The sequence below is a fragment of the Mus caroli genome, chromosome 1 (genome assembly GCF_900094665.2).
Source record: "Mus caroli chromosome 1, CAROLI_EIJ_v1.1, whole genome shotgun sequence".
NCBI classification, from domain to species: Eukaryota; Metazoa; Chordata; class Mammalia; order Rodentia; family Muridae; genus Mus; species Mus caroli.
In genome coordinates, this window is record NC_034570.1 from 50,754,361 (window position 1) to 50,777,753 (window position 23,393).

General features: G+C 44.9%; 1 protein-coding gene across 4 annotated transcripts in view; it reads right to left on the bottom strand.

The window, feature by feature from the left end:
* Positions 1-18,989, bottom strand: part of Satb2 (SATB homeobox 2) — a 176,298-nt gene extending 157,309 nt beyond the window's left edge. The window contains exons 1-2 of one of the 4 annotated variants that reach the window (XM_021161899.2): positions 18,906-18,989; positions 14,269-14,496 (exon numbers count right to left, since the gene is read on the bottom strand). In XM_021161899.2, the coding sequence (XP_021017558.1) occupies positions 14,269-14,437 (169 nt within the window). In that variant the 5' untranslated portion in view covers positions 14,438-14,496; positions 18,906-18,989. Of the gene's footprint in view, positions 1-14,247; positions 14,497-15,733; positions 16,505-18,905 lie in introns of those variants that run through there. The other 3 variants (XM_029481375.1, XM_021161889.2, XM_029481371.1) reach the window with 3 other exon arrangements.
* Positions 18,990-23,393: the final 4,404 nt, after the last annotated feature.

Sequence of the window (23,393 nt, forward strand, 5' to 3'; positions counted from 1 at the left end):
AGGCGTAAGTATGGTGAGTGAACTCTGTTTCTCAAAGATTCAATGGACGCCTCAAAATAGCCGAAAGAAGGCCCAGTTGTAGCATTAATCCGCTTCCAGACCTGTCCTCAAGTTTAGGAATCATAACTCAATCTGACGTCAGGACTGCTTAACCTCTAGGAAATTCAGTGGCAGGCTCCAGTTTGAAGGGCAGTTTGAAACCACAGTTTCATAGGAGCCCAGGAGGCGCGGCTGTGGTAACTTACCTAAATAACAAAGAATGAGCGACACCTGGGACCGACCGCTGCAGGCCCAGCTGAACCTGGGGCGACTAAATCCCTGGATGTTAGCCACACCTGGCCTGTGGCTGTCTCAGAGAGAGGCCCACCTTTTGACAAATCCCCCCTCTGCCACACCCCACCTCAAAGCCTGGCCTATGGCATGTCCAAAATAAACGCTGGTTCAGTTTAACACAATGCTAATTCCACTTAGACATTAATCGTCTTTAATAAGTGGCGTGGACTGCTGCTCAGCATCACTGTGGGCCCCCTACATGGTCCTGAGCATCAGGTCACAGGAAGTGCTTTCTAGGAAAGAGACAGACACGTGGATTCACGAGCTGCTTTTCCCTTGGGCACAGGAAGCTCGCCAGACCACGCGGCGATGCGTGTCCACAGTGGGCAGAGACTGCTGGCATATCAGCATAAGGCACTGCTGTGGGTTCTGTTTGAGGACTGGAAGACTGCATGACTGGGCTCCCGGGCTATAGACACCAATCGCCAGGCTCAGGTTTGGGGAGGCAATTGGTCAACAGGACCACGGCCTACACTGCAGCAAAACGCCTCCTTTAAATCTGGATATTACAGGAAAGCTCAAGTCCATGCCATATTGCTGGAAGATAATTATTTCAAAACTGAACAATTAAAAGTTTAAAATTAAACAGTTGTTGAAGTATGCCCACCAAAAGAGTCAATGATGTATTAAAAGTGATTATAGCACATTTCAATAGTATCGAGATTCTTGTCTCCTGACAAAGAGCAATTTGATTCTGCAGGTTTCTGACAGGGTAGATTTTAAGCCGTGTTCATGTTTACAAGGATACATAGACATTTGTCTCGGTCCCTTCTCAATACTCTGTCTACAGCAGTTATTCACTAGAGTCCCACCCCTCAAAAGAAGGGGGTCATAAAAACTGTCCCTATACTATTTGCTTCATTATCTCAGGTTTTGAGCTCTGCCTAAATATTATTTTATCTAATTCAAACAATTTTTTTAAAAAAATATTTCTTGATTAATTCCTCCAGTGTAGTGTTAGAGAAAGGTTAACTGTGTTGAGGTTTTTCAAGCTAGGAATTAATAAAGGAATCAAGTGCTCACACTCAATAAGGTAGGAATACCTGTATTTCTAGTGGGAATATTTCATAGCACAAGCATGTTTCCGTTGGGGAGTTTAACTCAAAAAAAAAAAATTATTAAAAATTGAGATCAAACACTGGTGCAAAGTCTCAAAGGAAATCATGTGAGAGTGGAAAGATTTTTATCAAATGAAAACTGAGAAGTAAAGTTTTTATATTAAAAAAAAAAGGTTTCTCTCTCATAAAAGAAAATATTATGTTTAGGGTTTAAACAGTAAAACATTTATGGATATCTAACAGAAATGTAAAGAAGTGATCACTGAATGAACGGGTGCAGATTCCACACAGCTGCATCTCAGTGGAGAGGCAACCAGCATCCCTGTTCCCAAACCCTCACTCTCAGATCCATCAAATGCCTGTGGACAGGGAAAGGGAGCAAGTCCCAGAGAGCTCTGACATGGGGAGGGTAGAAAGGGGGAAAGAGGGAGACCAGAGACTACAAAAACTCAGCATCATAGTGGGCATCCGCCGATAGCTCACTCCGGGGACAAAGAGATCTCTGGCTTACAATATGGAGGTCATTATTACTATGACTGAGACGAAGTTAATAAACACAGACCAGGGAAACAGGGTCTGATGAAATACTTCCCTGACACAATCTTTTAACTATATACACACCAGTGTAATTTATAGCAATTACTTAATAAAAGTAGAATAGTATTGTTTCTCTCTGTGATTCTAAGACATTCTCTTTATACTCTACATATTTCTAAAAGGAAACATTAAATTTGATTATTTTTAAAACTAGGCAACTGTGTGAAAGTCACTGCCTATGAAACCCACTGAAATTCTTGTTGCTTTGTTTTTTCTGAGATATGTTTCTCACCCTCTAACCCTGGATGCCCTGGTATTTACTAGGTAGACCAGGCTAGTCCCCCAGTGCTCCTCCCTGAAAAAGAAAAACCTTGAGTAATCTTCCCACCTCTGCCTTCCACGTTCTAGGATTACAGCATAAGCTACCACATCCAGCTAGAAAATACTATTTCACCCTTACGATGGTCAATCAAAGGCTGCCACTCAATCAAAGGAGGAATGTGATTTCATTTGTTTTAACCTAGATATGTCTAAAGTCTAAGATGATTTGTTTCCTGGATTAAAAGTAAGATGTCCTTGCCCTGAACAAAATAATGAAATTCTATTTCCCTCCAAGCAAAGAACTTTAAACTGGGGATAATTCCAGACATGTACACCTCAAAAAGATTTCACTTCCCCTAGACTACTAGATTTATAAGTTCTTTCTTTTCTGAAGTCAACCCTAAACCTCATGCTGAAGTATTTTAGCATGCTACACCTTGAGGCTATGGTTTCCAAAGAGTTCTAATCTCACAAGAATAACACGAAATAGCCAACAGGCAAGGCCAGTATTAAGGAAAGAAGGATTTCCTGTGGGGTTAGCTTATAAGCATAGGTGCAGGTTTGTGGGCACACTGAAGCAGAGCCTGGGGAAGAGCTCGCAGTCTGTCTCCGGACCGCGGCTGCCAAACCTGGATGATGAGCGAGAATTGCTCTTACCAGCTCCTGTGAGTGCTAGCTCCTCTCTCTGTTTGGTTAAGAGAAGGACAGACAGACAGGTCTATTTTCAAGCCCAAGCCTGTGTTTATTCTACGTAAGGCTGCCTGTGAGGAAGGGGGCTTTCCTGAGCGGTGCTATCAGAGAACCAGAGAGCATAGTCTCAGAAGCCCCCCTTCATGGAAAGGAATTGTCTCTCTCAACCTTGCTTTCAAGCTATACATCAATCTTCAATATAATTATGTTTGACAGAATAGAAGCTCTTGGCAGTTAACTTGTTTACAATAAATGCTTAGTTTGGGGACATGGACTGTATTTCAGTCTTACAAATATCAAACACAAACCTACAACGGGCCCATTATGGGGCTGAGAATTATTTTGCTATAAATCTTTTTATTGGAGGGCCAAGGGATTTACTTTGCCGCTTGTTTTCCACTAACCACTGGAACAGCATGAAGAGAGGTGCATTGGTATCCTGACCCTGTTCTAATTAGAATCCCATACATCTCTATCAGACAGTTCACAGTCATCCTGAACATTCAGGTTGACTCTGGTTTCCCATGGTGGCAAAATGTCAACACAAACGGTCTCACTATAGGTGAGAACCCGTCATTCTTCTTCTCTCCCAAATCTCTTGGGAACTAATGATCACTGGCAGACTTTCAATAGTAAGCTCCCATTTGGGGTGGGAGGTATAAGTTAACCATAAAAATGTGCTTAAGGCACAAACTTGCTGGATGAATGAGCTCATAAACGGAGTTAGTTGTGCTGAAAATTACCTAGACATTCATTTGAGAGGGGCAGGAAAAAAAATCAGAATCACCTTATTTACTTTTGAAAAGTGACTTTACCTGGTCTTCAACATGGAATAACTCCCATCTCGAGAACAATCTGTTCTCCTCGGGCTCCCTCAACAAAGGGCTCCTGACACCATACTGCCAAATCCAAAAGACAGAAACTTGTCTGAAGATGCCTTTTGACCTGAGGAGGCCAGCTGTCCAACACAGCCGACTCAGCCCACCTCTGTCTCCAGAGGGACTGCTCTGCCATGGACCACACAGTCACTGACACTCTGGGAACTTGCTAGTTTTCATACCAAGATAATCCACATCCTTCCCTTTCCATGTCTATGTGATCAGATGTCTATAACAACCCATTCCTAACACAGTATCCACAAACGACAGAAAAGACCATCTTAGAAGAACTGAGTGAAGTATGTTTTCCAAGATAAGGTCGGGAAGTCCAGTTGTTTCAGACAGAGAAGCGATTTTCTTTTCTTTCAGTCAGTGTTAAAATAGCAGGTAACACAAATAAAACAAAATGTCTTAACTCTCAGCATCTAAAACAGTAGCCACTAATTCATGGGTTTCATGTTGAGAAAGAGAAGGAAAATACTTTCTTTGCATTATTGGCTCTGCGCACCTTTTCTATTCTTTTCAAAAGCACTAGTTTACAATGTGAACTAATGGAAAAATTGCTTAATTCACCTAAAATAATCATTCTGTTTTTAAAATTAAAGATACACTCTTAAAACCTTGACTACTTAATTGCTTTTTGCTCAGGAGAAAAGGGGGGAAACTCAGAGAAGGTGGTTGCATGAAAGAAATACCACTTTTTACTGTACAACAAAAATTCCCTCCGAGGCAAAGAGACAAGATGCCAAGTTCCACCCAGAATTAATGTTTAGGTTCAAACTGTAAAGCCCAGAAAAACCAGAACCACTAATAGATCCGTAAAGCTCAGCCCTGTTAGGTTATGTGAATGTGAAGGTAAAAGAACCTCAGCTGACAAAGGTTTAATTGAGGTGCTATTAACTAAACACTCTTCATGGCTTACACATGCTAAGCTCTTTTGGATTCTTCAGTATGAATGCCCTTCTGAAAGGATGATCTCTGGGCTGACCAGGGTCTCTGGGCCCTCCACCACAGGATATAACACCCATTCCATCCTTTATGTTGCAGCTCACAGAAAGATCTTTTCAAGTAATGGCACCACGAAAATGTTTTAACAACTGATTTTTTAAAAACGTCCCTTCTGAGGGTCCCAATTCAGTGCAAATTTGGGCTGTAACTGCTAGGGACATCCAAAGCCTTAGTGCTTCTCTGGGAGAAGCTGCTGGGGTCTGACTCCACTGTCACAGCCAGGTGTTCAGGAACTGTGAAGTTTTCCAGTAAGAAGAGCAACTCAACATGAAAACTTAGCCAGTGATCTTGGCTGCTGTCTGCTGCTGTCCCACAGAGAAGTGTGGACTGCGGAATGGCTGCTGTTAGCCCAGCCCAACAAGGTTAACAATTATGGAAATGTGGGACTTGGTGTGTGCTCCTTTAATCCCATAGACAGGTGGATGTTTGAGGCCAGCCAGGGCTACATACTGAGAACCTGCCTCAAATTAAAAAAAAAAAAAAGACAAATAGATATATGCAATAGTTTACAGAATGAAAGTCTGTATTCAAGTGACAGTCTTAACTCTCCACTTCTACCAAAGTGACAAGGTGATAACATGAAGACAAGGAAGTTCAGGTTCTCCTATGTGCAGGGGAGAAGACAGGTACGGGTGGGCCTCAACCTTCTCTTTCCAGTTTAGCCTCCTGAGGACTTTGTAAAGGTTTGCTGGCTGGGACCTCACCTAGCTCTTACACACTACCAACAAGCTGTCATTTCTATAGGTATATATCCCCACAGGTTAGAAAGGGGCTGAGGGGGTCACACCTCAGGTATAACTCAAGAACATGTCACACCCTAAGGCAAAAGTGCACCTTTGTGGTGCCAGGGCACACACTCCCACAGGCGTTTTTGTGAACCTCTCAGGGAAGGACAGCCGATGCAGATCTCAGCTAATAAACACCACAGAAAACAAGAAGCACTCTGGTTATTCTGCATCGTCTTCAAGTCTAAAAATTTGTACACTGTGTGACAGGTCCACCTCATTTTTCTTAATGATGTTTTTATTATTCCTTCACTCAATTAAAGCAGAAATGGATATTGCATCTTCTGACTGTATAATTGTTATTGTAATCTGTTTTCGATCACTGCTTGGAAATGGGTCCAAAACAACATAAACCCTCTACTGCCTCAGAAGGCAAGTCATTTTCTTTTACTACGACACTTAAAGAGGCATTTATCATGCGGCTCTCTTACCATCTTTGGATTATGACAAAAGAAAGTTTTGTTCTATTAAACAAAAAAAAATAATGCTTCAAAAACACAGCAATTTTAAGAGTTTTATATGAATGCATTTTTCTAATAAGCTATCAGAAGTATCAATTTTGGATTTCTTTATATGTGTAAGTAATAGAGCAGTCAAAGGCTTGATTGTGTCATGTGCTGACACAATCAGAAAAATATCAAAATACGGTTTCTTATTTTACTCTTTGCCTTTGGTCAGTTCTCTACAGTTGTGTGGTTCTTTCTGGAGAGAAAATATTTTTCCTTGTGTAAAATAAAACGATTACGTATGACAGAACTGATATACTTGTTTTCCAGCTACGGACCCAAATCAAGCAAAGACCTTCAAGGAAGAAAAGGGTAAATGACCATTACTGTGCTGTAGCTCTAGTTATTCCAGGTATGTCTTGTAAATTGCCTATCACTTCAGCGTTTTAGAAAACACTCTCTTATCTGGAATCTAGCTCTCCCCACATCTGCACAAGTCTTCATGCAAACAGAGATGGGCACGGAGCTCTGTGAAACCATAAGTGGGTATTAAACACAGCTGGAGAATGCACGTACTTTAATAAACAGTGCTAGCCTCTCCCTTTACTTTTGTTAAATCTCTCTTCTTAATACCACAGTTTAATAACCAACTGTGCTAGGACAGAACTCCATTGTGATAATAAGGCAACAAGTTAAGAGGAGAAATCACTTCACCTCATACAGTAAGTAACAGTATCAGGAAGAAGTTAAATGGAAAACTTCTCGGAGAAGTTTTATTATCCTGCTGTATCAGACCAACAGTCGTGGACGTGCCTGCTGTACACTGACTTGACTCGCTAATAACTGTATTTCAGGGTTTAAACTGTTGACACTGTTCTTTATGGACTTTGGTTTGATTTCTCTGCTCTGCTGTTATTTTATGCATTGCTCTGGTAAGTATAATATGGACTTGATTTGCCTTTTTATTATTATCATGATTTTAGGTTAGCAAAAAATTACTGGGTTTCACCCTAGGATCTTTTCTGTTGCTATAACTGCAGATCTAAAACACATTTAGACATTTACAGCTTTTTATCTGGCCTGTTGTTAATCTGCAAGTAACCAAAGCTTCACAAATAACAGGAAAAGACAGAGTAGGTGACATTTCTAATACCTTGTGTCACCTAATTATCCTTGTTTTCATCACAATTTATCATTTGCAATTAATAAAAATAATCTACTAGTTGATATATATATGTGTGTGTATATATATATATATATACATATATATATATATGTATATATATATATATATATTCTTCCATGACTTTGAAAACTTTATCATAGGATATTTTTGGTGTTAGCGGTTGTGGATTTTTTGAGATAACGTCTTGCTATGTGGCTCAAGCTGGATAGGAACTCAATATTTAGCCCAAACTAGCCTCAAACTCAGAATTCTCCTGCCTCAGTCTCTCAAGTGCTGATATGTCAGGCATAAGCCACCATGACCAATACCACGAAACATTTTTACAGAAATGCCATGGTATGTCAGGCTCATCAAATATATGTCCATATAAAAGAAAGAAAGAAAAGCTCAATTGCTGGATAGCAAGACTGGAAGAAATGTTTCTTCAGAAAATAGAGAACAACACAATGTAGAAGTTACACCTGTGTCAAAAGTAGAAAAATAAAAAAATGGAATAAAATAAAATAAAAAAATAAAACCTCTGGGAGTGCTCAACTGACTTGTTTTAACTCGACCTCAATTACATGCAGACATTGACTTTGGCTCTGGAAATGGCAATCACTTTATCCATAAGCAGCAGGCTGATGAATCCTTTGTATATAGAGATCTGTTTCTAATGCTCAGACAGTTTCAAAACCTCTCCTGGACTTTAAAATAAGAGAAATTCACAGCTCACCTGACTGGCTTGCTAAATGACTGCTGAAGAGCTGTGATGACTGGAAGGAGAGGAGATCTGTACAATCAAAGCCAGGAGAAGGAAATCGCTCCTTCTCAAATTGCCATAGAGAAAATAAGGAAAGGACAAGGTAAACCCTTCTGCACTTTCTCAGCTAAGTATGAAGGTCTCCTCCTTGAAACCATTTTCAGTTACCCAGCCCCCCCCCTTTTTTTTTCCAAAAAATAATGAGTTAAAATGTATGGGTTCAATCCAACATTTCACTGCTGTTCCTGTTCTCGGGGAGCAGGGGGAAAGGGCCATGCTGCCAAAGCTTCTGAAAAGAGAGTTTGGGCTGCTAATTTCCCGTTCACAAAATCTAAATTCTCCTTATGCATCTCCTACAACTCACGAAATACTATGAAACAGTATTATATCATTGCAAATTGAGACATTTTTATCAAAATAAAGAGGGATGATGCCAACATTTCATTTGTCATTTCCCGCTTGTCACTTTCTACTGACAAACTGTTACACATACAACTTTTGTCAAATGCTCTGTCTTTAAATATGTTCCAAAATGCCATTGTACCTCAGTCTCAGTGTAAGAAAGATAGCACAAGTTACTATGTTACTATACATTTCTTAAAGAGTTTTTTAAAGTGTACTTATTAAATAAAAATATATAAATATCTTAGTGAGTTATATGTTTCCTGCTATGAAGAACAGCTTTTGGCAAGCTGAAATAAAACAATATAATACCAAATGTGGGATTATTAGTTTTAATGCTAAGAAATGGAATCAATTTTATCTCAACAGAAGCCAAAAGACAACAAATGATATATGTATCCAAAGAAAATGATATAATATGGAATATATCTAACTCTGTTAATGTAGCACAGCTTTTAAGTATATTCACATACAACACTGCTTCTACAATGAACTGCTGTTTAGCAGAAGAGGAGAAAGAACAGGAGGAGGAAAAGAAGGATGAGGAGAGGAGGAGGAAGCAGCAACAATGTTTCAATTTACCAAAGTAAAACCATCAAGCCGACAACAATTGCTGTCTTGCCAAGCGGCACCCCCAAAAATTACCATAGTCTTGACTGAAATAACTGATTCCCTTGTCCTTAAAATTACCCAAATTCATATTCTCTGATATCTTATAAATAATGATTAATCTGTTTTCTCTTCCTATATAGAGAGAGGAATTAGTAAGAAAGAGTCAATACAGGATATCTAGGATGAACAAATTACCTCAGCTAGTCACACGGCCTTCAGGAAATGAAGGTATTGCTTATTTTCTGCACCAGTTAAAAAACAGATGCTTAAGGGACTTCTTTGTAGTTTTAAGCATGCGTGCGCGGGTGGGTGAGTGTGCGTACACACACACAAGCATACACACACACACACACACACACACACACACAAAAGCATGCACACAGTGCACACCACTGCAGCAGAACTCACTATATAATGGTCAGCGGGTTTCTGCTGATGGAACATGAAACTTCCAAGATTACTTGAAACACCAAATTACATTCAGGACTTTGAGGGGCGGATACCCTGTGTTCTGTTTAATGTGTACGTTCCATTGCATATATTTTTTTTAACCAAGTATGTCTTTATTTTAATAACAGGCCAAGGGCTAAAAACACTTTAGGGAAGAGCTATTTTTCTACTTCAGCAAAACTACAGAGGACATGTTAGATGGGTAGATGACCCCCAAGCCTAAGTTCACACTCTTCTTAAAAGACCTTAAACCTTTCCGTTTAAAACAGTAATCACAGTGTGGATGGGTAGGGAAGCCTTCCCTCTGCAACCCTGAGGCCTTCCTACCAGAGTGCGCTCCAACTGCCACTGACCTTAGGGTATTTATCCTGGGACACAGAGTTCTCTCCACTTCCCTGGGTTGACAATTATATTTCTAAGTATTTTTACATATTTCAATATTACATATATATATATATATATACTCTTTCCTATTAGCACTACTTTCCAGAAGTAAAATTATTGCTGGCCCACAGCTAATGTTGTGTCTCCACCTGACCTGATCCTCATTTCTTTGACTCTTAATGGAGAAGGCAATGTCCCACATGTAGACAATTAAGCTAACTGTTGTTGTAGTAGATGATGTTCCACTCTAAATGAGGCCCTGCCTAACAATCTTGATCACATTTGTTCTCTGTTTGAATGCAGCAAGTGTGCACTGCATAATGATTCCTTTCCCTTGCAACAAGACAGCTATGCTCTTAAACAGACCTGGAAGCAAGGGAGCCACCTACTTCAGGGAGTTCTCTTAGGAGGCAACTTCAGCCAGGAGTTCGCCAATAAAATCCAATTATTTTTAAAGCAAAATGTTTTTCAAAAAATAAGCAATTTTTTAACAAAATGAACAGGTATTTCAATAAGACATTCTCAAGGTTTAAATTCCAAACCCCAAACTGGAACATTTAACACACACACACACACACACACACACACACACACACACTACACACTTTTTGAAAACATTAAAAAATCCAGGAAAAAGAAAAATACCAAAAAGATTTCTGATGTTTAATGCTTCCTATCAGCAAATACACCATCTGGTATAGCCAAGTGCTGTTCATTCAGTTTAAATAAAGCTGTCTGAAAGTTCCTCTTGAAGCCAAACACTAAAAAGTGAAAATGCTCGTGTTAACAATGAATGAGGCACAATGACTTACTGCTGGTAAAGCACAGCTGGCTGGCCCCGTGCAGCAGTCCAGGAAGAAAGGCAGAAGCCTGGGCTCCTCTCAGTCTTCCCTGGCCCCACTTTCATTTTAGGCTGTGGGTTGCCTGGCTGAGAGGATTCCACACAGCACAGCCGTCTTAGGGGCTCATGATAAGGGTGGAGAAAAGAGTGAGCCTGATGCTTAGTTAACTCATCCTTAATAATCTCTTCTTCTTCTAAGTCTTCAAATAGATCTATAAGTTTTAATCAACAATTCTGCAAATATAAATTCCCCCACCATTAATCATCCTTTTCCCAAATCCTTATGGAGTGAATTACTAGCTGAGAGGGAACGCCAATTCTAGTAAGTGAATGTCACCCAGCAGGGATATAAAGCTGTCAACACCACAAGGCTCTTGCCTGTCTAAACTCTCTCCCAGCCTTCATATGTTTTTTAAAGAGATATTAGCCTTTTTTCCCCATGAAGACCTTCTACAAAAGCTGACTTTTACATACATCCGAGCCCTTCCAATTCACTACATCCATGCTTTGGAAAATATAACACAAAGAACAGAAACATCCCGGCCGGGGGCGGGGGGTGGGGGGGAGGTAGAAAAGACAGAGCAAAACCAGTGTAGCTGCTATTGGGCATCTAAGGCTGACCATATTGTACATAGGGCACTGACTTAACGTAAGTTGCTTCTTAAAACACCTTAGACTGCGATGGGACATTCACCATGTAACTGGTTCAAACCAGACTCTACATACAAGAATGCCACCCCCCCTTTTTATGAATATCTAAAGCTCATCAAAAAATCCTAACAAGTTCCCACTCTTTAAAAAGGAGCACAGCAGCAGAACATGCTCTCTCAGCCAACCAAAAACATTTATCTCTTCCTGCTTATCAAAAGCGGTGGGATAAATTGCTATTTTACGGAGCAACCAATTAACGTAATGATTTTCCCTAGCTCTGTGAGGAGGACAATTTTCAAGAGGAACACAAGAGAAACAAGCCTGCGCTCCCTACTACTCTGTGTCCACAGTCCATGTCCACAGCATGGACACAATGCAATAGCCTGAAGATGAAAACAAACGGCTCAGCAGTACACGTTTGTGTGACTATCTATGTTTGTTTTACAAAGAATATTCAACAAGAGATGTACAATGGTGGAAATACAACCCACTTTATACTTATTCTATGTTAAAAGAAAACATTTCAATTAGAAGAATTTCTAACTAGAAATACACTTTGAACATTTTTTAATTTAAAATATACATTTTAAAAAGGCTTGGCTTTCTTCCAGTCTACATACATGATTAGAAGTTATAAAGAAATAAAATTATTAACATCTTAGTATACACTTGGGAACTTTATAGACTGAAGCCAACAAAATAATTATTAACAGTCAATACAAAAAAGCATTGCACTGCAAAATTTGATATTCTAAGTTATATTTTGAAGGTCTCTAAATTAGTTTATTTAGAGTAGATAGATTCCAAAGAATCTATTATGCTGTAGAGAATTAAAGCTTTATGCTGGAGAGATGATGGCTCAGCCATTAAAGGCTAGGCTCACCACCAAAAAATATAAGAGAATTAAAGCTTTTTAAAAAGAATATTTATAAACCCACCATATACAAACCCACCATATAGCCTTTACTATTAAGCACTACAAATGTTGTGCATTAAGGCAAATGCTGTTATCTTACTTCCAGCTTGGGAGGCATCTAATAGGACCCACTGTTTCCAAATTAAATTAAGCCTCCAAGGTGCTGACTAGAGAAGTTTACTGAAATCTATTATTCTTCAGAAAGGCATTAATTTTATCTGTAGCAAATTTAGAATCAGTGGTCAAAAGCAAATTATAATTTCAGAAAATCTGCAAAGGAGCAGATTCTGGGTTCCATACTAAAGGGACCCAGAATCAAGAGACAACTTCTTTCCTAGTTCAACATGGCGTGAAAGAAAAAGAAGCCAGCTTTGTTGAAGGACTCTTGATAGTTATGCTCTAAACTGTCTAAAGAACTCAGCGAACTTAGAGCGTGCAGCTGAACTGCACTGGATTAACAAAGGGAAACGAAAATTACTAAGTCCACGATTTTTCTTATATAAAAGGTGACTTTCAGAATACGTGTTTTCCAAGGATTTCCAAAAATGTCCTCACCAGACATTAGCAGCCTGTACAGCCAGGATCGAAGCTTGGTTCTACCATCTCTCTGATGGATTTCTCTCCATTGTGTGCATAGAGGTGTCCATAAAGTGGGGCTCGGGTCATTGCTCTGGTCTTGGGGCAACACACTCAGGAACCCCACTCCTGAAAAGTGAGCCATGCAGTTGCCAGATTGGTTTGCATGCTCGTTTCTTCTTCATTTCTTTTTGTCTCATTAAAAGTATATTTTCACATCTCTAAATGGGACTATACAGAAGCCAAATCATGTTTTCAAAACTTGAAAAATTGAGAGGAAGGCTGCTTCTCGGGACAAATGGCCAATTTAAAGGATTGAGGCAAGCTAAGCTTTGTTTAACGACTACCACCAAGAAAAATAGTAATAACATTAAATACAGAAAAGTGTCATCTTCTTAGGTGTGTGGAGACATTTCAAACTAAGCATGTATTCCAAAATTTGATGGTCACCACAAACAGGAACATGAGGGACGGGGAGTGGGAGGTGGGACTTTATCACCAAGTTTAAGAATTACATTAAACCTACTGCTGTTGAAAGCCACTGGGGTGAGGGGGTACCTCAGGCATAGTACAATTAAAGGAATAATTTCTCCCAAACAAAACAGTCTGAATGCTGTGTAAAACTGTACATTTCATATGTACGAAACAGCTAGTTGACTGCCCTGAAAACCCAAAATACAGTATTTAAATTCCTCTCTGGTCTTATTTTGTAAGATTACTAAACACTGTTGAAGAAAGTTATGTGTAGATGTACTGAAACATAAAAGTCTTCCTTTAAAATAATATTTAATTCTTGGGTAGGGAAGCAGCAGGCAGCATATAGAGTTGCTTGCTGTTTTTCACCCAATTCTCTAATTCCTAACAAAGTTATAAAGGGCTGCATCTAAACTCTGCAGGCAAAACAGCATCAAATTCTCTAAGGACATAATGGATTCACTGTGATTCTTCGGGTTTTTTTTTTTCCCTAGAACTTCTGCAGGACACAGTCCTAGTTGTCACTCATTTGTCTCAACCCTGTCCCAGCTACAGAAAAACACCAGAGTCATTGCGTCGCCTCTAGCCAGATCCTAGGTCTCTGCCCTACCACAACCAAGGCACACAGGCTTCAGCCCTAAAACAGATCCGAGGCAAGGCAAAGGAGTTAAAACACTAAAGAGCTCTCTAGGAAAATCTAGAAACAGTTAGCTGGCTGTGACACAGACCTGCCAACACCTCAGCACACAGTGGCAAAGTGCCCAAAAAATGCCACGCTCTGGGTAAACCACTTTCTTGTTTTAACTCAAGATGAAGCTACTACCAGTTGCGGAGAGGCAACTAGGGCACTATTTGGCAACCTGGATTTGACTTCCTGTAATCCTACACCGAAACAGCGCCTAATCAACCTGAACCCTGACACCCAGGCCATTATCACTGGGCCTCCGCTGCGCGCACCTCCCAGCTCCGGGCTGTTACCTCCCACGGCCTTGGCCACGGCGCCGTTGGGCCTCCCGCGGGCTCCCATGGGGCTGCCGTTCTGCTCCAGCCGGGCCACCTTCACCGGGGGAGGCCCCTTGACGTCGGGGCTGCCGCTTCTTCGGTCGGGGCTGTCCCGAAGACACGGGCTCTCGCTCCGCCGCTCCATGCTGCTCCGATTTGGAGACAAAGTTCCCACCGGCAGGTCGCAATAAAACGCGCAGGGACCTAGGGAGGGGGCGGAGGGGAGGAAAGGGGGAGGGAAAAAAAAAAGAGGGAAAACCGCTCACACACGTGATAGACGATCAGGCCAGTGGCAGAGCACTGCACCGCAGCCACACAAACTTCCTCCCACGCTGCAGAAGGGTACCGAAGGGTCCCGGGAAAGCAAGTCCCAACCAAACAAACACTGGAGGTCCCAAAGCTGCCCAGAACTTGAGGTACTAAGACCTGCTCTGTCTCAGGTCCCAAGAGTTAGCCCTCAGTTGTGTGGACAGAGTTGGACCTCGAAGCCTTTAGCAGTACCCCATTCATTGCGGGCAGCGCTGGCATTATCCTCTCTTTGATAAAGAGCCACCACCACCATAAGACCCACTTGGGGTGTCAGGGTTTTGAAAGGAGCGTACTTAAGGGCGAGAGGTCCCACCAGGCCAAGGAGGGAGCAAAGACTTACACGGGTCCTTAAGCAAATTAATTGCTTGATAAATGCGCTGTGAATGGCCAAGCTGGATCAATGGACCCATGGAATCCCCACTTTTTACCTTTATGGACCAAGTACACTTGTGTACACAAACACACACCTTTGCACCAAAAAAAAAAATTAACTATAATTTCACGTGAGCGAGCATCCCAAAACACTCTGAGGTTTGGAAAGGCTACCCTCCATCACAGGATCACAATTATTATTTGGGAGCATTCTTATCTTCATCATATCCTGGATGTGGTTGTTGTTGCTTTTTAAGCCATTAAGCGTACAACATAAGAGAAAGAAAACTAGATTCTTAGGTTATGGAGCAGATTTCCTTAATCCTAATTTCTAAATCTGTAAAGTTTTTCTCGAGGTCCCTAGGCGAGCAGAGCTCCATACTCTTCAATTTTGGAGGAGTGACCCGGAAGAAGGGAAAACACCTGATGAAACGGCGCCCACATTGTCACTGAAACCCATGAAAGGAACCCTAATACACCAGGGGCTCTGAGAATCCCAAGGGCGCTTTGGACGCGGGAGAAGCCTAGTCGCTCGCCGCGAGTCCAGACGAGGTGGTGGTGGGGGACAGAGAGGAGTTAAGAAGAATGCGAAAGATGTAGGGAGTGCTCGGAGGGGTTGCGAGTGAAGGCTCCACCGCACTTCCCGGCTTCGCCTAAGCGCGCGTGAGAGCCAGAGCCCCGGAACAGCCGGGGAACTTAGCGCTCCCCGGGCTTCCCGAACTACAGGCGCCGCGTGGGAGCCCTCGCCCAGCGTACTTACTGCTCACGGTCTGTCTGAAACTTGGCTGGCTGGGGCTCTGTCCATGGAGCAAAAGTAGAGAATCCAGGGTGGAAAGTTTTTGGTGATTTGTAGTGTTGTCCTAGTCTTCCTTTCTCTTTCCTCCTTCCCCTTTCCTTTTCCTCTTCCCCGGTCCTAGCGTTTAAGGTCCTGGGTCAGGGTGTCTTCTTCTGGTTCGGAGATGGTTGTTATGATGATGGGGGCGGGGGGCAGTGAGGGAGGAGGAGGAGAGGGAAAGGAGGACTCCTCCAAAGGGGCACCAGAGCGAGCGGGGGAGGGGACGGCGGAGGAGGGGGGGGGNGAGGGGGCTGAAAGAGCCTTTCACACCTTCGGGTAGAAGACCGGTTCTGGAGAGAAAGGGCTGAGGACTGGGAGGCTGCGGCGGCTGCTGGCTCCTACAGCCGCTAGCTCCAGAGGAGGCGCGGCCAGAGTCGCGGGGACGGTGCCACCAAGAGCGGGGAAGGTGCGGAGACCCTGGACCGCGCGCAAGAAAAAACGCGGCGGCCGCACAAGCTGTCACCTCCAACCTCTCCCCTCGCGGCTGCCTCTGCCAGAAGCCAGAGCCGGACTCACTGACAAGCCGCAGAGAGAAAGACACTGAGAGGGAGATGATTATTAGTTGCGTTGAGTCATCAGGCAAAGTGAGTCCTTTTGGGTTGTCCTCGGTTTCCGATTTCTCCCCCTCCCCCTTTCGGTCCCCAGATCTAGCGCCTTCAAAATAATAATTTGGGGTGGGGGTAGGGGATGTCTCTGGGTTATTTCGGGATGGGAATAGGGGGGACGGATCTAAACCCAAGCCAGACTGGTCCACCGCAATGAAGGAGGGGAGTGGGGGGCGGGGAGGAGGGCTGGGGAGGTTGCGGGGGGAGGGGGGCCCCGCCTGGCAGGAAATTAAACATCAATCAATCAATCGCTGTGAGCACCGCGACCCAACGAGCCGGGCTGCGGAGGAGGCACAGGGATAGGCGAGGGAGTGGGAGTCAGGGAAAAAGGAGGAAGGGGAGAGTCGGAGGTGGGAGCGGGGTGGCAAGGACCTCGTGCACCGGGCGACGAAGGACGGATGGCTGAGGACTGAGTGTGGCGCGAGGCGGTGGCCACGGCCGACGAATGGGTGCGTCTAAGCGCTGACGAACGCCAGGGCCCAGGGTCTGGTCCTCCTCCTTGTAGCAAGTCCAGGGCGCAGCCGCCTCGCCCAGCCCCTAGGCGCACTGGTCCCGGCGCGCAGGCTGCGGCGACTAGGCGGGCGCTCCTTGTCGCGGCTCGCCGCAGAGGCGCAGGCTGGCGCTCGGGAGGCGGCAGAGGCTGCCTCGTCTCCGGGCTCTGTTAATTGCGCCGCCGAGTACTTTCGACTTTGGAGATAGGAGGGCGATCGCCTCCCCCACCCACCGCCTCCGCCCACCACCCACCGCCTCCGCCCCTCGGAGCAACTTTTCTCGGTGCGAGCGAGCTCCCCATCTGCTTGGAGCCGACCGTCCCGGCCCGCTGCGCTCCCGGCCGCGTTTGGGGAAAGGCCACTTCTCCCTCAAATCCCGTGCGGCCGCGGGTCCGGAACAATAGCCCGGGTGTCCCGAACGCTTGGAGCGAGACTCCGCCCGTCCGGGTGGCTGTGGGTCCGGCACTGGAGAAAGGGTTGCTCCGTGGGCACAAGGCAGGCTGCATCCCTGCCACTCTCGCCACGCGGGCTACGTTGCGAGCGGCGCAGCCCGAGCTGCCTGGAGGCCAGAACACTGTGCTGGCCGGGGCGCTGAAGCTGCGCGCCCCTCGGCTTGCAGCACTGGGGCTCCCGAAGACCCTCAGCGGCTGAGGACCGAGTTCGGCGCGAGCAGAGCTGAGCCGTGGGGACCTAGCCTCTCCGCCCCGAGCGAGGCCGCGCCGATGAGTCCCTAGCTGGTCCTTCTAAGGCTTAGGAGCCACAAACTTTTGCGGACTCCCGCGGCCCTAGCCTTTCGGCTTGCGCAGCTTTACTTGTTTAAGGTGGCGCGGTGACTGCCCGCCAAAACCCCGCTGCGGGCCGCGCTTTTGTCTTGGCCATTCGGCTTGGGCGCGGACCTCCTTAAAAAAAAAAAAAAAAAAAAAAAAGCACGTGGGCAGGGGCCGCGGCCCCGGCGAGGTGCCTGCCGCGTCCAGCGTCTGTCAGCCCCTGGAACTTCAGAGGAGAAAAAATGAACCAGTCCTCTCCGGCCATCCGGCCAGAGATGCCCCTTGAGCCGGCGGCATCTCTTGTCCCTTCTGTGCACCGGGGCTTTCCCTCCAGTTCCCCAGGACCCCAAGGACTCGGCTTCCACCGGTTGCCTGAGCCACTAGTCCCCCTTAAGAAGTATTGACTGTACGGCGGCGCCAGAGGGCCAAACTAAATTCGGTTTCGGGAAAACGCGCTCGAGGCAATTCTCTAAATCCTGGCCTTGAGCTGGGCCAGTGGAGGTTGAATCTGAGAGTAGAGCTGGAGACTGGGCTGCTATCCACTTGCTTGGTAACCTACCCAATTGACCCCACAACGCCCCAAGAGTCGCAAACCCACGGCCAGGGAAGCCTAAGGGCTTCTAAAAGAAAGAGGGTCCCCGAAACGAAACCTGTCCCTGGCCTAGATCTCGGGGCCCAGACCTCGGTGAGTCCCACTCAAAGGAGCCGCCCACCAACTTCACCAGAAGCCCCAGGCGGCAAGGGGAGCCTAACAGAGCGGAGCCGAGCCGAGCCGAGCCGAGCCTGGCAGGGTAGTAATCCTCCAGGGAGCCATCGCAGTTTTAGGAAGCCTTTTTCTTTTCCCTGTTTTTTTTCCTTCCCCAAATTCCGTGCTCCCACGAACATGCCCAGCCAAAGGGGCTAGAGAAAATTCCAAGCCCGTGAAAGCAAAGTGGCTCAAGTAAAACCAACCCTTGAAGGTAGCTGAAAGGTTGGAGGGTTTTTTTTGTTTGTTTTGTTTTTTGTTTTTTTGTTTTGTTGTTTTTTTTTTTTTAAGCAATGAAAGAAAGAAACTGTAAGTTTGATCTAAAAACTTTAAAAAAGAACAATGTTATAGCAAATCGAAATGAGAAGGGGTGTTTCAAAAACTTAGCTATCGCTGTCAAACTAAGCCTGCTTTTTAAATTGGAAGTGCATATATTTTATTTATACACTAACTGTATTAACCCCCCTCCCACCCCGTTTTCTGTCTTACCTTGGTGTTGGAACTACAGAATCCACCTCCGGCCCAATGTCCAGGAACTAAGAAGAATTGATGATATTAGGACTTGAGGACTTCTGGAAAAAAAATGCAAATCGTTTAGTGGGGATCTTTTTTGTCTGATTCGTCACTATTATTATATCTGATGATGCGATGGTTGGAACGATTCTATCCTGTCATTAATGAGCTATTTTATAAAAATCACTGTCGGAAAATCATCATTTGCGTTTTGCTAAGGATCTCTTCGCTAACCTCACTGGCTTGTGTCAACAATATAATTATGAACTTCAGCTTCACTCTTATAAACAACACGGCAGTATTGTTTAATCGGTTAATATTTTATAAAGTGTACATATTTTATTATGCTTTGAGGGGAATTATTGATACTAAATTATTTTTAAAAACAGAAAGTCTATTTAAATAAAACATACAATTAAATTCAATTAAATGTGCACTGTGGCTAGATTCTACACCCTTTCAAATTCATTATTTCTTTTGTCTATTTTTGATAATGAAAAGAAAATCTACCATTTGGAACAAGTAATTCTAAATTATTTAAAATTACATTTTAAAAATTAAACAAATTACATTTAATATACATGAAAATGTGTAATTCGATGTCATTACCAAAAGTGTACTTTGAATGTTGGCAGATTTATTTTTAGTAGAGCATTTTCAAATTTCTCTCATTTCATAAAAGGAGAATTCTAGAAAGTTTTGCCATGCATACCCAGTGTGAATTTTTCCCTGTAGTTTTAACCCGGATAAAGGCCTTTTCTGTTTCAAGTGACATGTTTTTCCCAATCCAGTTTTGTTAACTTCATTTCAGCTAAAGCAAATAATTTCAAACACTTCTAATTACTACAGTAATTTATATTTTAAATAATAATTTTAAACCATTTGTCATTTTCATTTTTAAAAACAGTGAATAAATATATTTGATGATGATTCAAAAACCTGTTTGGTTTCATTTTTGTATTCCCCACGACGGTTTATTTCCAAACAATTTTTGAAACAATCATACTTTTTAAAATGATATAAGTACATTTGCCTTTTAAAATACTTTGATTCAAAACTCCTCCCCACCCAACACACACACCAGATTGAGAATAAGCTTCCTCTGTGCTCAGAAAGTAAAGTTGTGTGTGTGTGTGTGTGTGTGTGTGTGTGTGTGTGTGTGTGTGTGGTGAAGGTGTTTTCTAGGTTGTTTCAGACCTACGTTTTTTGAGGGAGATCTACTCAAACTTTTCTCGGATTCTCCTAGCCCTAAAATTCCCACCTTACGTTAGGTAGTCTAAGACCGCCTGTCTTTCACAATCACAGTTATTATTATTTTTAAGCAACAACAACAACAAAACACTGGGACTTTGCAGGCTGGGGTAAAGTGCCACAGTTTCCCTTCCTTGCTAGACTGCTTTTCTTTCTACCCAGGCCTTCGTCCTCTTACGGCCTGGTTTGCACTTTTAATGACAATGGTGTTTGATTTCTCCTGTTGCCTCTGCGGTTTTGGCTGTGCAGGTCCTCTGCCCAAGTCGGCTTAGGTTGTGTGCTAGCCTTTGACCACCTAGGCCCGACAGCCCTGGTAGGACGCCGCTTGGCGACTTTTCGGCCACGAGCTCTGAAGGCCCAGCATTTACCCCCAGCCTCTCTGGCTCTCAAGAGGCACTTCCAAAAGTGCGCTGCCTCTTTTAGAGCGCTGAAAGTTTGTGCTCCTTTTTTTTTTTTTTTTTTTATTCTCTCCACCCCAGGGCACTCATTTCAAACTTCATGGAAACCGCCACCTTAAAAGCCTTCGAAAGGACGGTTTCTAGGAATCGAGACGGGCCAAATGCTTCTCCTGGAGCTGGCCCCTCTAGGGGCGGGGAGTGGGGAACGAGAGGGACTTATTTCTTACTAAAGATGCCTATGCCAATTTTGGTCTCGGACTGTTCGTGGAAAGTTAGGCGACTAACACTTTAAAAGACCTCATACTGCCTCTGCATTTAGATTGCAAATCCAGAGAGTCAGGTGGACAAGGAGCTGGAGGCCGGGAGACTGGGGAACCCGGGCTGGCCTTGAATGAAGGGGCAGCTCCTCTAGGATGAGTTTAAGCCAACTTTCTCAGACTGCTCTGGGGACTGACCAGAGAGCAACAGCAGGCGACACTTACTTCGTTATTGCCCAGCTTCCTCCTTGGCATCAGAACCCAAGAGATCAACCCGCACCAGGCAAAGATAATAGGACTCGCAGTTAGTTGCCCTGGCCGCTCTAAGGGCCTGGGTGGGGGGTGGGGGTGGGGCGGGGCGGTAGGACAGCCTAGGAGGTGGTGGGATTCTCCTAGGATCCGGAGAGGAACGTGCCTGTGAGGCCTGGTCAGAGATGAGACTGGTAGGGTGGTGGGCAACTAGTCCAGGAGAGCCGAGCTGCCAAGGTGTCTGGGAGCTGGAGTTCAGGACAACACACCGAGGCCAAAGCCCAAGGGGTGGGGGGAGTGCCAAGCGTTACTCCATCAACTGTGCCAGGGAAGACCTGTAGCCTGTAGCTTTCTGTCAGAGAGCCTAGGCGACAGAGATGAGCGTCCGGGTTTGTCTCTGCTTTCTAGAGAGAGAGTAGCGACGAGACAGTTTCAGAGCTAGGAGAGTCCTTGGGCAAAGATTTAGTTGTCAGATTCCTGGTCACCATGTGGGAAATCCGGGAAAGGCAAGGGGCTTTGCTGGCGACGCAGGGCATAAATATCCCCAACGCCGGGGCTCCTGGGATCGACGGATTTTTTTCAATGCCTTAATGGGTAATTTCCTTCCGTAGCAACGAGAAAATGACTGCCTAGTTATTGTAGTCTATGCGTAGAAATCTACTGCAAATGATGGAAATTAACAAGGCAGGAGGGAGAAAAGGCCAAAGGAACCGCTGCGGCCTTTCGTCCCGATCTTGGGGCTGCGCTGTTTTTCTTCGGGAAACACCTAGCGAGGCCGAGAAACTCACGCCTAAAGCGAAGATCTAGAGGCCAAGAATAGTGACCAAGGTCCCTCCACCTCCAAGACCAGGTCACTGCCAGGGGTCCCCGCCCAGAGTCGAGGCGATGCCTCCCTACAGCGCCACCGCGTGGGCTGAGGCTGAAACCGTCTGCGCTGGCTGGAGCGAACCCTTCCGCAGCGTCGGAATCCTCAGGTTCTGAGGAGTGAAGCGGGTGCGGTGCCCAGTCCAGGACACCATCAGACTACTCAACACCAAACTGTGACCGCGTATGCAAAACATCCTTGCCTGCAGTTGCGCCCAGACGCTTGTGTTGAAAACTACACCTAAAAAGAGCAAGGCATGCCATTCCACCAGCATCCCAAACTTCTTGGCAGGCCGACCCACACCACCCTAGCCCGGGCAGGGGAGTTCAGGCCGTCGGGTGCCAGGCAGCCCTACCCGGAGCAGTCGCCGGAGCTCACTGCGACTTCGCTGCTAGGCTCGAACTTCACAGAGTGGTTCAAGCCAGGACGCAATGTCTAAGCACTTACTGGGACCACAGAGAAGGCGCGTAGTCAGTGTATCCTGCGGACCAAATTGCCCAGGGACTGCTGTGGGGACGTAGAATACTTCCTTGGATGGCGCTTTCACTTTTCTCAGGGTCACAGGAAGCCCACCAGGCACTCTCTTAGTCCAGTTAGGCTTGTAGTCTGAACTAAAGTCCGGGTGACTGAGACTCTGCATCCCGGGACTCAGTCCTCTTCATGCACGGTGGGTGTCTTCCCTCCGCGTCCTGAGGACAAGCCCAGCAGAGCTTGGAGTCACCTGGCGCCGGTCTGAAGTCGCATTAAGAATACTTTGCTAGGAAGGGTAGTGTTGTTGTTTAATAAATTAAATTCTCTACCTACCTCTACCCATCCCCTTACTCGCACAAAGTGGAACTGCCAGCGATTGAAGGGAATAAATAGCCTACTCAGAAAGGTGTAAATTCACCTAATGCCCACCCTAATTATAACAGGAGCATGCCCTGGGCACCCGAACGTGCAAGTTCCTCTCCGGGTCAGATCTGGGTCTTTGGAACCAGTGACCAGTACCACCCAAAATATATCTCTGCAGTCGGGAGGGTTGAATTGCGGCTCTCCGCGACAACTTGGCCTGCTCTCCCACAGCCTCAGCAGTAGCAGAGGTCTGTTCATTTCTGATACCTGGTACCCATGACAATCTTACCCTGCCAAGCCTCACAGTCCCGGCCAAGTGGCTCACCTCAGCTCTCTGCGCTTGCTTTCGCCCCTCTTGCCCAGCCCCTAGTGAGAAGTGGTGGGTCAACGAGGCGCCGATGCTGGCCGCTCACCTCCAAGAGCCAAGGAAGGTGCCCTGGGCGTCGCAGGTCCAGCCCCGGGGCTGATTTAAATAACTAATAAGCTCAGAGAAATTTTACGAGGGGAACTTTTCCTTTTAGTATCAATAAAGCATAGTAATTGGGTTTGTTGGTTACCTATGCTTCTCTCTCTCTCTCTCTCTCTCTCTCTCTCTCTCTCTCTCTCTCTC